Source organism: Ptychodera flava, chromosome 11 (assembly GCF_041260155.1).
Source record: "Ptychodera flava strain L36383 chromosome 11, AS_Pfla_20210202, whole genome shotgun sequence".
In the NCBI taxonomy this organism is placed as follows: domain Eukaryota; kingdom Metazoa; phylum Hemichordata; class Enteropneusta; family Ptychoderidae; genus Ptychodera; species Ptychodera flava.
This window is the reverse complement of record NC_091938.1, coordinates 43,027,273-43,042,215: the sequence shown is the minus strand read 5'-3', so window position 1 is coordinate 43,042,215 and position 14,943 is coordinate 43,027,273. Positions and strand designations below refer to the sequence as shown.

The 14,943-nt window shown below is 37.2% G+C and overlaps 1 protein-coding gene across 1 annotated transcript in view; it reads right to left on the bottom strand.

Annotated features, from left to right (window-relative positions):
* Positions 1 to 14,943, bottom strand: part of LOC139144568 (26S proteasome regulatory subunit 4) — a 164,967-nt gene that overhangs the window by 34,319 nt on the left and 115,705 nt on the right. Inside the window, exon 9 of the mRNA XM_070715288.1 lies at positions 11,419 to 11,570. Coding sequence (XP_070571389.1) covers positions 11,419 to 11,570 — 152 coding nt within the window. The remainder of the gene's footprint in view (positions 1 to 11,418; positions 11,571 to 14,943) is intronic.

The following is a 14,943-nucleotide window of genomic DNA, read 5'->3' as shown; positions in this document are numbered from 1 at the left end:
ATTTGAACAAAATCCCATCTATAGCCCAGGATGCATCCACACACCAAATACCAAGCTGAAATGTGCAGTGGTTTGCATGTTTTTGATGTTGACGGACATACTGTACGTATGTACATACATACATACATACAGACGCCATCGACTTCAGCTTATACGATAAACTCACATTGGTATGACCAAATGTGAGCTAAAAACATTAGCATAAAATTTGCATAACATTGCATCAATTAGCATAAATTAACTACGACGTTCGATTTCGCGGTGACATCCGTTTATACAACACCCCACATTTTTTCCGTCACCTTTTGTTCTGAAAAGGGAATTTTGAAATCGGAGGAATACGGTATGTGTAACTGTAGATTTATTTGGATTATCTTCTGGGCTTTTGAACATTTAATTTACCTTCTTGCTACAATCATGATCTACAACCTAAGGTGAGACTAAATTAGTGCAAACTCAAAGGTATTTTTCACGGTAATGAAGACTGAGAAAATGTTATACTGTCCGTGCACTCACGGTTTATGTTACTCTACCCTACGTAAAGCAACTGCAACCATGGTGCACTCTAGGCGTGAGACTGCACTTCCTTGCACAGTCTTGTCTTCAGTGTTCAAAGCAAAAAATTCCCAAACTTGAATTTAACTTGATGAGTGTACTGGTGAATGTTTTGGTCAATCTGATTTTTGTTCTTGCCCTTGTTAAAATTTAGTTGCATTTGAAACAAAACATCAACACATGCTCAAAATATGCTAGAATAACTACAGATCAGTATATTTCAATAAAATGAAGGTTTGTTGCAGTTCCCCTTTGTCAGACTTGAATCCCTTCTGCTGATGCCATCATGAGTGAAATACCATCCATCATTACGTAATACATGTCAATATGCAAATTAGTTCAAGGTGTATTTTTAGACCAAGCTTTTGGAATGAAACCTAATGGAATTGGAGAAAATTCTAGGTTATTTTGAATGTCAATTCAATAATAAACACAAAAATACCAAAATATTCACATAACTTGAAGCATTTTTTATTAAAATTCACTTATGAACTAAGTTGATCAGATAGGTACTCAAAGTCTATGTAAACAGAAAGTGCATGCCAAGAAAAGTATACGGTCGATTTTAATACAACAAGATCGGTATTTCAATCCTATCATAGAACATTTATTGCAAATGGGTACCCGCTGATGTAATGTACCGTATAAGACTACTGAAGAACATTAAAATAAGAGAAATAATTTGAACAAGTCATTGTTGATGACACAGTCCCCGCTTGTCCATTTTGTTATAATCTTTGGTGTCTAGGTAGCTGTGGTCTAGGTAGCTGTGGAATGACATTGATGCAAAGTAATCTGAGGAACGTTCGATAAAATTGACCCATCTCTGCTGGTAATGACCATTGAAGGAACTTTTGATTACATCACACATAACGATGCCCTCACTGCCTCTAGTGTCATGATGGCACATACTATACACATGGTTTGGTGGAATTTTAGAAATGGTATGGGATCGGGTATGTTGTTGTAATCAGCCATTTCGGATCATATAATGAAACAAATTAATGTGCACAAGAATGCAGCCATATCACGTTTAAACAAAATCAGTCCATCGAAGGACAGTGACCTATGTTTATGTTTCAAAGACATAAAAAATCACACCAAAATTGAAATCAAATGGCTGTCTATTGACCATATGGATCATAGCACAAAGTTAGTAGACATGCATATGTATGCCATAGTACTTTATCTTTGTACCAAGTCTCAACAACATTGGATAAGGAATATTTGCATATCATTAAGCCTCAAAGACATGAAGAAATCCAAAAATGACCATCTGGCAGCGATATTGAGGAAATATGACATCTGGCAACCATATTGGAACATGTCACGAAGTACATTGACATGTATATGTATGCGATAGTGCATGATCTTTGTGCCAAGTTTGGACAAAATTGGTAATGACCTTTGAATTAAGCTTCAAAGACATGCAAAATTCCAACAAAATGGCAGTTCTGCAGCCATATTGGCTCCTATCGCAAGGTTAATTGATACATGCATATGTATGCCATAGTGCTTGACCTTTGTGCCATGTTTGAACAAAATCGGTTCAAGGATGTTTGAGTTATGGTTCACAGACATGAAAAAATCGCAACAAAATGGCCGCCTCACTTCCATATTGTACCTTAATTTGTTACATTTCAAGCAGCAAAATCTCCTTCCTGAAGGCAATAATTCAAATGAGGAATACAAAGGATGCTTTACGTCAGCAGTGATTGCTCGTGCTTTGCGCAGTATTGCATTATCTGTAAGCACTGAAAGGGACGGGAGTGGGTCTACAAATTATCTTAGCAGCTGTTTGCGAGATTTTCAACAACTTATTGCGATTTACGGTAGAGAGCAACGAAAAGCAGCAGATATTGCAATAAGTCAGAAGTGGTTCAATAACACTCCGAATTAGTGAGAGTAACAGATGTGAATCCACATCAAAGGAACGCAGCCTTCTAAGCACGTGCAACCTCTGCTGACTATTCTTTTGAAGGGCTGTTGTATGATGACTAAATGAAAGTTTACTGTCAAGAATTACTTGAAAAAGGTCACCTGTTCAACAGATTCTCCGTCAATACAAATTGGGTCATTTTGGTCAGGAACCTGACGAAAGTCGATTGTAAGCTCTTTCGTCTTTGATACATTTAGCTCTAGAAAATTCGAGCTACACCATTAGAAAAATATTTAACCGAATTTATGTAATCAATTTTCGAGTTTAAGTCACTAAGGAGAGCAAGTACAGCTGCATCATCTGAAAATTTGAAAAATAGGCTACTTGGAGAACTATTTTGGCAATCATTTGTATACAAAATAAACAGGAACGGACTAAAAAAAACCACATCCTCGTGGGGCACCTGTGTTTGTAGAAATCATCGTAGATTCGACATGCATATGTAGGCCATAGTGTTATGCCTTTGTGCCAAGTTTGAACAGAATCGGTTCAAGGATGTTTGAGTTATGGTTCAAAGACATGAAAAATCGTAAAAATATGGCCACCTTGCGGCCATATTGGATCGTATCGCAAAATAAATTAATGTGCATCTGTAGGTCATAGTGCTATGCCTTTGCGCCAAGTTTGAACAGAATGGGTTCAAGGATGTTTGAGTTATGGTTCAAAGACACGAAAAATTGCAAACAAAATGGCCGCCTCACGCCCATATTGGATTGTATCGCAATATAATTCTACATGCATATGTAGGCCATAGTGTTATGCCTTTGTGCCAAGTTTGAATAGAATCGGTTCAAGGATGTTTGAGTTATGGTTAAAAGACATGAAAAATCGTAAAAATATGGCCACCTTGCGGCCATATTGGATAGTATCGCAAAATAAATAAATGTGCATCTGTAGGTCATAGTGCTATGTCTTTGTGCCAAGTTTGAACAGAATGGGTTCAAGGATGTTTGAGTTATGGTTCAAAGACACGAAAAATCGCAAACAAAATGGCCGCCTCACGCCCATATTGGATTGTATCGCAATATAATTCTACATGCATATGTAGGCCATAGTGTTATGCCTTTGTGCCAAGTTTGAACAGAATCGGTTCAAGGATGTTTGAGTTATGGTTCAAAGACATGAAAAATCGCAAAAATATGGCCACCTTGCGGCCATATTGAATCGTATCGCAAAATAAATAGATGTGCATCTGTAGGTCATAGTACTACGCCTTTGTGCCAAATTTGAACAAAATTGGTTCAGCAATGTCTGAGAAACGGCTGAGGACGGACGGACGGACGAGACCCAATCTATAAGTCCCCGCTGGACTTCGTCCGCAGGGACTAATAACCAAATGTGGATGAGGTTGGATCACAAGCAAAATGCCACTGTCCAAATGGAAAGCTTGTTTTCAAATCTGTTGCTTGTAAATACGCACATGAATCTCTACAATGCCTTTGTTGATACAATTTGTCATACAATGACTTTCCTACATAAAGAATTGAATCAATACCAGTTCTGTGCCAAAAACATTTGTTAAAAGTTTGTAAATATGCTAAGGCTATCTTTGCCATGCATGTGCTGGTATCAGCAGCACCGACTGAAAATGTAGGTGACCCCGATGCAAGTTGCCTTAAGTTTAATAACTTTTTTCATCACTGCCTCATTAAATACTGGTGTAGTGTCAGGGCTTGGATTTGTATCAATATCATCTCCCAAAACAAGTAGTGCTTTCATATATTGATTACACAAAAAATTTGGATGATCTATGTTACAGAAAAATACTGTTGTTGTGCCATTTTAAGATAACTTTAAAGTGAACACAATGAAAACAGCCAATTGATATTCTGTACTGCTGCAACGAGTGACTTATGATTGTGATATGTTTAAAGTCGTATCAAAGATATTTGTGAAGGAAAATATCAGATTCTTCTTTTAATAGCTCACACTGTTGTATATTTTATTTTTGGAGAGTTTTTACACAGGAAGTATTATACTGGTATGTTGTTGTTTCTTTGACTTTGTTAGTGTTATCGGTCAGTAATTTGTGTTCGGCAAGTGACAAGTTATATCAGTGACATGTGTTTTGCAACTCCTTGTTTCAACTCCTTATATACCTTGCTACTGACTCCTCCTTAGTTTTTATCTCCTGTTATGCTTTGTTTTTGACTTCTTGTTTTTGGCCTTATCTGGCCAGTGACTAACTTGATGTGCATGCCAAATCTCACTTTTATCCCCAATGTAGGGAAAAACTCATGCTTTGAGTAGTGTTTCGTATTGGTGTCTGTGCTGTAGAATGTATGTGTTGTATGATGTTTGTGTGGATGTCAAGCAAGACCAGTTACCAATCACTGGAGTATACACCTGCAAAAAATAAAAAGTGGAACATTAGAAAATTGAAAATATTTGACAAGTGACCTAATTGCCGATATAGCTCCGCTGTGTTTATGTACAGAATAACTATATTTGACACATGATGAAGAAGGTGGAAATCTTTGATAGCTCATTTCAGTGGCCAGAAAAAAGTGGCTAAAATAGCTGCAAAAATACACAATTGAAGATTTCATTGTAATTTGAATATATCACATGGGATCATCCCTAAGAACATGTAAACCAAAGCTCTCTGACGAGTAGTTTTTTGAGAATAAAATTTTCTGACTAAAAATTGCAAAAATTGCCCCCAAAATAAAAATTGCAGATTTCATCATAATTTCAAAATATCAAATTTAGTTCATCTGTAGGAACCTGTATACCAAATTTCAAAGCTATCACATGAGTAGTTTTTGAAATACACATTTTTTGACCAAAAATGGCAAATATTGCCCCAAAAATACAAAATTACATATTTCATCAGAAATTCAATATATATTATTACTTAATTTATCTGTAGAAACCTGTATACCAAATTTCAAAGCTTTTAGACCAGTACTTTTTGAGAAACAGTTTTTGACCAAAAATGGAAAAAATAGCTCCAAAAATTCAAAATTGCAGATTTCATCATAATTTCAATAAAATCATTTAATTCATCTATAGAAACCTGTATACCAAATTTCAAAGTTATCAGAGGAGTAGTTTTGGAAATACACATTTTTTGACCAAAAATACAAAATTTCAGATTTCATCAGAAACTCAATATATATTACTTAGTTCATCTGTAGAAACCTATTTGATAAGCTCCGCGTCGCTGACAGCGGAGCTAAAAATTCATTTTGTCCTTAGCTCATTACCGTATGTTGGCCTCAAATTATTTGAACCACGCTTGCAATGCTTGACCAAAACTACAAATCAGAAAGGTTTATTTATATTCTGAATTTTAAAACACTCTGTATAAAAAACCAAATTGTTCAGGAAATGATTCACAACTTCTATATCAGAAAAGCCAAACTTATTTGATACGGATAGACTGGCAGTGTGTCACAAACATCTGTTGTTGATATTAAAGGTCTGGTGAAATGCCCATGTTGCAAAATCACAGAAATACAGTTGATGGTCTATAAAACAGTTACATTCATTTCTTTTTTCGTTTAGCGCGCGTGATTATGAAATATGGCAAAAGAAAAATGCAATGTGGGCGTGTCCCCCGAGCCTCTCCAGTCGACTTTTTTCGGCTTTCCGAAGTTTGCCCGACTCCGTATCTCATAACGGGAAGTAAGTATTTCACACCTCCGTAAGCTCCCCACGGGTGGTAACTTCTAGGGTTTCCGCTTACATGATCAGGACAGTGTCCTCCTTCACTATGGAAAGACGTTGTTCTTTTGGTGGCTGAGACAGCGGCAAGAGCATGAACGGCTCAACTGTAAACTTCTTCAGTGTTGAGTGTTTCAACCATAATGTGCTTGTCTCTTCTGGTTCGTACGATCAGCCACGGTCCCTCGGCTGAGCCTGCCTCGCTACTCGCTACACACAAGGATGTAAAAAATAGACATGCTACACAGAAGGTTGGGACCGTAATGCAAATCAACTGCCTGAACACCAACACTGACTGCCACTTATAAAATGCACAAGTCTGAACGTCGGGACTGCAATGCAAATCGACAGTAACTTAAAACGTAAATGGGACAGTGATTAAAATGAACTACAACACGGAAGGTTGGGACCGCGATGCAAATCAGCTGCATGAACAGCAACACTGAACGTTGACCATTAAAACAACACGGAACGTAGAGATCGCGATACAAATCATGGAGGTAGAATCCTCCCTGATACAAATCGACAGCAACACGGAACGCGTCGTTAGGACGGCGATTAAATTGACTGAATTGAAGAACACTGAGAACAACGGGGAATACCGGATCACGAGGACTGGACCGCAATGCAAATCGACCCTCAACATGGAATTAAAATGCACAACACAGAACATCTAGACCGCAATGTAAATCAACTGCAACACTGAACCTTGTTCATTAAAATGCGTATGTCTGCTATGTATAGCAAAAGTTTCAATTCTCGCGAGCGAGCGTTCCTATGCCTGCTGTACACTATAGCCCTGCTAAATGTGGTAAGCGGGGCGATAAGCTGTAGCGGAACACACAGCATCGTACGCAGGGCTAGCTGTACACTAGACAAAATTACGTCAAATTTATCGCGAGGGCTCGATTGCGTGTGTCAAGTTTCCATTCTCGCGAGAGCCATTTACGCATGTTGTACACTAGACTAAATGACGTCAAATCTCTCGCGAGACTTGGCTCGATGTACGACGGAAAGAATGCAATAATACGGAAGTAGACACAGTTTTTGTGAATCGCCGAGAGAGAAGCGCAGATTAAACAAAAGACTAAAAAACCCACGTTTTTTCTTTATTTTACCATATTTTTTAAACAAAAATCAGTTTCGCCACTGTGGCGAATTAGGATCGAATTTTTTCGCTACTTCGGATTTCGATTCGCATTGGCGAACGAACGTGGCGAATGGGCAGCACGGGTACGAACACTGAGGCTGTTTTGTTAGCGGATACCGGGCAGAGATAAGGCGGCGTTGGACCGCTATTCGATGTAAATGAACACACCTGTGACGTCACAGACGGCCAACCATGATCCCCGCTGCGGGCGTGACCTGAGTGTCGCAAAATGACCCCATGAAAGCCGAGCATAGAAATATCAAAAAATTAACACTTGCGCGTACTTTTAGGTTGCAATTATGTTGCGAGTGTAATAGTATTGACCCCCTGGAAGATATTCAGTCACATGAACGGGACCATTTCACCAGACCTTTAAAACCATGCAACTTTGCTGTGTGCATCAAATAGGACATCTGATTACATACATACAATGTCAGTGATGTCAGCCAAAAAACTGGAAAACATTTGCAGTGCCAGAAATTGTTCAGGAAATCATTCAAAATTTCTACCGTGAGAAAAGCCGAACTTATACGATATAGAGAGGCACTGTGTCACTAACATTTGTTGTAGCTCATCATGATCGTTAATCAGCTGCTTGAATAAAGTTAATTTTTACTGATAAAAAATGCGATGTTACCACAGTACACGATGAAGCCATGCATATTTATATTGGCCCTTTAAAATTTGACCTGATTGTACAGGCTAATTAACGCCTTTACAACTTTTCTCTGCAAAGAATCTTTTCTTAAACCTTGTAAAGTTACCTTTTTTTTAAACATTGTAACCGATTCAGCATTTCCATGGGATGACGTGTGTAAATAAAGTCACGGCTACTCTACCCCCAGTGTAACCATGATAAACTACCATGCGAAAGGAAGGTTAAGACAGTCGATGTTCATTTGTTTTGATCTTGCATAGCAAGAATCAAAATGGCGGCACGCATCGATCCCTCTGCCGCTTAGAGGCAGTTTTTCGTTGTTTTTAAGTAACTGAAGATGTTATTGTGATCGTAACCCCTTTTCGAAAATATCTCGTGCCCATACGGATAATCCGACCTAGGATTCTGGAACCGATTTGCTAATTTGGTCCACCGTCACACATTATCGTTGCGGTCCCGACTTGGACCGCAAATCTCCACTTTTTGGCCCAGGCGTTTGTATGGCGGAATAATGGGAGGCGGCGTAGCCTAGCCGGACACTCCCACCATACTCCAAGGGCTGATTTGTTACCATGTGTACGCATTTTGAACAAAGATGCTAGGAAACCCATATATAAAACATAGGGCCAAAGTCCCTGAAGCTACTATAGACATGGATACAAAATTAAGTATTTCCTGACTGTATGAAATTATCTCACTAAGGTCATCCTAGGAACATGTAAACCAAATATTAAAGCTGTCTGACCAGCGGTTTTGAAAAAACAAGCGACTCAACAGTTGACAGAGCTCTGCTGTGTTATGTAGAGAATAACCTTTTGTGACACATGTATTGATGAAGAAGGTGGATATCTTTGATAGCTCATTTCAGGTGGCCTGACCAAAAATGGAAAAAAAATTCCGTAAAAATACAGATTTGCATATTTCATCAGACTATATTAGTCTATAATAGCAAATAAACGAGAGTTAATACATTCTAATTATAGTAAACAAGACTTGCTTAAATCAAGATTTACGTCATAAAAAACAGCATATCTGTCAGGTTATAAAGAATCTTGAGCTAGTTATCTTTTAATACCAGTATTTTCATCCTATTAACCAAGCACATTTTAACTTTCAAATTAACATTGTAAGTAAGTTCTGTTGAATAAGTTGAGACTGTACATACTCAGAGAAAGCACACTGAAGAGACAAATGTTTGAAACTTAAGAAGTTCAAGGTCATCAAAAACATTATAAGGAATCATGTTACACTTTCATTGCACTGTTTACACAGATTGCATAATTGCTATAAATAGCACATGAGGAATCTTACAGCCCAGCTTTACCATAAAAACCCTATCACTTTGACCACTCTTTTAATTGACCACTCTATTTTTTCCTCAAAAAGTAATCTTATTTTATCCTTACCAAGTCAACCAAAAATGGAAATTAGAACGTTCTCTATCTCTATTTATTTGACCACCCTATCATGACAAACTATTATGAGCAATTCCTTTTAGATAACATTAATGGTTGTTCAGAATATATCAAAGTTGGGATTCAGTAAAGTTGCCTTTACATGTTTTAATCCTCAATTCACTATGAATTGTCAAAAAAAGTTGAACTTTCTGATAATTCCACACTAAAATTATTTTGGCTTGATGATTTCCTAATTAATTCAATTATTTAAAATCATATTAATTATTTTTTTCTGGGTGAATTGATAGGGTTTATACAGTACAAGAATTACATAGAATGTAAGTCAAACTTTGACCAAAAATGACAAAAAATTCTTTAAAAATACACATTTGCTATTTCATCACAATTTGAACAAATTTAAGTTGGGTTATCCCTAGGGACCTGTATACCAAATAACAAAGCTGTCTGACCAGCGGTAGAAGAAGAAGATTTTTTACCAAAACACCTTTTTTGGCATTAATTTGCCTGTTTTCAACAATATCAAAAAATAAAAAAATTAGTTTCTCAAAATCATATTTTTCATGTACACAACAAATATCAAATCAGTAAGTACTGCGGTTCTCAAGATATTTGAGTGGACGGACGCCTCACAAACGGACATACATACATACATACATACATACAGACTGACGCCGGACGCCGGACGGATACCCATCCCAATAGCTTCTATAGACTATAGTCTATAGTAGCTAAAAAATGATTTTACCAAAGCGAGTTTGTTACCGTGTACACATTTTGAACCACAATGTCAGGAAACCTAAACGTAAACATGATTTTACCAAGGTTCACGGATAAACTACATCTGAAAACTAAAGGTCGACATCAGATGCACATGGTTTTCAGGCCGCGTAGTTACACTCACTTATCACACGTTGATCTTTTGGTAGCTCCATGATCATATATTATCATCATTCAAGACACAATCGATTGTCTTCGCCATGTCCCAGTTTATATCTCCCATTAAACAATTGAATGAAATGATCTATATATACTAAGGTGAAGCATTGCCAATGTAAAACAAATGTGAGCTAAAAAACACCTACCTTTTTATCCCTCGAATTTTAGGTAGAATGTGGCGCGTCCTTTGTACAGATACAAACTGGGATCTGAGTGTCTTTTCACGTTCAGGATAGACGATTCAACATTCATTTTGGAATCGGCTTCAGAGACATCATGTCGGAATTAATACCAGACACCAAGGTTAATTTTAGATTCTCATTCAGGGGTGGTAGCTCGTAATAGCTCAAAAATGTGAATCCTTGGTAGCCAAATTGGGTATTTTGTGAAGACAACAGGCGTGTATTGGGAGGCCATAGGGTAGTATACTTACACCAAGTAGTTGACAAATCGCCTAAGAAATGACTGAGAAATGGCTGGTTACAGATGAAGGATGGACATGACTTCGGATTTGGATTCAGAAAATACAAGTCTGAATACCAGATGTCAAGGGTAATTTTGGATTCAAAGGATGTAGCTGTGAATAGCCAAAATAACTGAATTTTTGGTGGTCAAATTTGATTTTTTTGTAAAAAAAAGTGGCGTGCATTGAGTGGTCATAGGGTACTATACTAAGGCCAAGTTGTTCTAAAATCGCTTTAAAAATGACCAAGATATCATTGGAGACGGATGCACGGACGGACGGACGGGACCTAATCTACTAATCTTCTGCGCTACATGCACGGGGACTAAAAATAGCACCTGCAATGATTCAGTCACAAACTCCAACTAACATGCAGAAGGCATTGACCAAAGTGCTCATCTTTCCAAATTTCAGCAAAAGTTACTGAAGAGCTTTCAAACAGTAGGTGTATACGGCTCATGGTGTACGCCATACGGCATACAGCATACAGCGTATATGGAGTGATCAAATTAGTCCTTTGGACCATGGTCCAAAGGACTTAAAAATTCTATTTCAATCCCTGGACATAAATTCTCTTGAAAATGGCTGGTCCGTTCAGAGAAAACATTTTGTAAGATTTCAGATACTCACCTGGTCTGATAAGAGCAGGATCTAATGTTTCAATACGATTAGTTGCCATAACAACTTTGACATCACCTCTTGAATCAAACCCATCAAGCTGGTTTAGCAATTCTAACATGGTTCTCTGGATTTCTCTCTCTCCACCAGAATTTGATTCATACCTGCAAGACAATGGGCAGTTATTCTTACATATTTCTGATTGATTACATAAATTTGAAAACTTAAGATACCGTACTCGTCCGAGTATAAGCCCCCTGTTCGACAACACTAAACAGCGGTAAAAGTAGGGGAGGGGCTTATACTCGAGCAACCCCATGTTATCTGGCACAGACGCTTAATTTATGCTAATTTTATGCACAATTTTTTTCAACACCACTCGATCTTTCTATCACTTTCAAAATCGACTTACACATTCAAAGAAATTGATTGTACAATCTCTGAATACAGAAGTGACATTTTGGTGAAATTTCAGCGTCGAAAAAACCCCAAACTTGAAACAAAGACGTCATGTATGCTGCTGATCAACAGTAATGTGAACAGGCATGCATTGCCTACACGGAAAGGCAACTCAATATTCCAGTATCAAACTGTCTACATCTTGTGAAAACAACAACACATAGCTGTGAAAATTGTAATAGTCACCAGGAAAAGTCTTCACAAATGAAGGGATAATTGCTTTAAACAAAAGAAACTGCATGTTTGAAGCATGAAAACATCGTGGCTATGAATGACAACAAGCGACCTAGCGGCCGATATAGCTCCGCTGTGTTTATGTAGAGAATAACTATTTTTGACACATGTTGATGAAGAAGGTGGAAATCTTTGATAGCTCAATGCAGTGGCCAGAAAAAAGTAGCTAAAATAGCTGCAAAAATACACAATCGAAGATTTCATCATACTTTATCACATGGGATCATCCCTAAGAACATGTCAACCAAAGCTATCTCATGAGTAATTTTTTGGAGAATAAAATTTTCTGACCAAGAATGGCAACAATTGCCCCCAAAAATAAAATTTGCAGATTTCATCATAATTTCAAAAGATCAAATTTAGTTCATCTATAGAAACCTGTATACCAAATTTCAAAGCTGTTAGAGCAGTTATGTTATGCTATGTTATATCAATTTATTAAAGTGTCATGTGTGGTCTTAAACAGCTTGGTTGCCTCACCCAGCCCCAAGGGCTTACAAGACACGAAAACAGTATATTTTGAGAAACACATTTTTTAACCAAAAATGGAAAAAATTGACCCAAAAATTCAAAATTGCAGATTTCATCATAATTTCAATAAATATTATTTAGTTCATCTGTAGGAACCTGTATACCAAGTTTCAAAGCTATCAGATGAGTACTTTTGGAAATACACATTTTTTGACCAAAAATGGCAAAAATTGCCCCAAAAATACAAAAATACAGATTTCATCAGAAATTCCATACATATTACTTAGTTCCTCTATAGAAACCTGTATACCAAATTTCAAAACTATCAGACCAGTACTTTTAGAGAAATACATTTTTTGACCAAAAATGGCAAAAATTGCCTTAAAAATGCAAATTTACATATTTCTGCACAATTTGAAAAATCTGAAATAGATCATCCCAAGGGACATATGTACCAAATATCAAAGCTATCTGACTAGTAGTTTTGAAGAAGAAGATTTTTAAAGATTTTTTTACCAAAAATGACAAAAATTGCCTTAAAAATACAAATATGCAAATTTCACCACGATTTGAACAAATCTGACTGAAGTCACCCTAAGTAAACTGCATATCAAATTTCAAAGCAATCGGACAAGCGGTTCCAGAGAAGAAGATTTTTTACCAAAAACACCAAAAAATGCCCCAAAAATACAAATATGCAAATTTCACCACGATTTGAACAAACTTAAGTGAGGTCACCCCAAGTGAGCTGCATATAAAATTTCAAAGCAATTGGACTTGCGGTTTCAGAGGAGAAGGCAATTGTTGACGGACGACGACGGACGACGGAGGAAAATCAACCTATTTGATAAGGTCCGCGTCGCTGACAGCGGAGCTAATAAACAATGGCCGACGTGAGTGAGACTATTCTATTTAGGCGACGGGGGTGAGCAGGGTCAAAGAATCAAGATAGTACTGGGAAAACGTGTCATTTTCCTTACGATGCTGTCAAGGGAACTCCAGTTTCCCATTGTTTTAACATCTTTTAATGGTTTCTTTATTATCTAAAAGTAATTTTACCAAGTTAAATGACCAAATATACTCTCCTAACCTTTCTGTATTTGAGTTACACTAGGGTAGGGGCTTATACACGGATGTAATGCATTTTCTAAAATCCTCTGAAATCGGTAGGGGGGCTTACACACGATCGGGGGCTTATACTCGGACGAGTACGGTACAATAGACTTGAAATATTTGAGCAAAATAGAAAATCCCACATGATTTTAATTCCTGCTAGTTATAAGGACAAAACCGATCGCAGTTTGCATATATATGTAAATTACGAACCTTATGCAAATCCTCCCTTCAAGGGTAGACCCACCTTCCTTGAGTGATTTTGGTCATTTTTGTTTTATGGTAAATTTTGAATCCGTGTAACAGGGTTCTCAAAAATTTTTGAAGTAGGCGGAAAATTCAGAAAAGTAGGCGGTTAGCTTCTGTGCGTGCGTAAATATTTTTCTTAAATTGAAGACATTTCTGAGCAATTTCATGCATTCTTATACAGTGTATAAAAGCCTATTCCAACATACACACAGGGGAGGGTTTCAGGGAGGGCGTAACCTCCCTGTGTGCAAGAAATTTTTAAAATTTGAAGACATTTTGGAGTAATTTCATGCATTCTTGTACTGTATGAAAGACCATTTCAGCATAAGAGTGTAAGGTGTTAAGGATTTTTTTTTTTTAATTATAAGACATTTCTGAGCAATTTTATGCATTCTTATACAGTGTATGAAAGGCTATTTGAACATAACACACAGGGAGGGGGGTTTCAGGGAGGGGGTCCCCAGCCCCTGTGAGCAAGAAATTTTTAAATTTTGAAGACATTTTGGAGTAATTTCATGCATTATTGTACAGTATTAAAGACTATTTCAGCATACAGAATAATCCTTATCATTGTCAATTTACAACATGTTTTCGCGGGATAAAGTTTTAAAAAACGTCAGAAAAATTTATTTGATATTACTCGGGCCTGTCAACCTCATTCAGTTGACAAGGATAATAGCAAAATTTCACCAGACTGTTGTGTAGAATTATGTTTAGCTCTTGACTTGAAAAAACATTTTGAAATACATCTTAGGCCATAAAAAAAAAGAAATGTTTCTGGTCAGGTCTTTCTTTAAAAAATGGTGCGGCGATGCGCATTTTATTTTTTTTTTTTTTTTTTTTCTGTCAAGGGAGGGAGGAGGGTCAGTTTTATAGTTTTATCAATACAGTCACATATATACTGTTCATGCAGTCACTGATCATCCCCCCAAAGAATTTTCTCTTTCTCTTCAGCCATTTTGGTTTGGTGTCAGCCACGGCCGCCGGCCATAAACAGAAAAACAGGGTGAC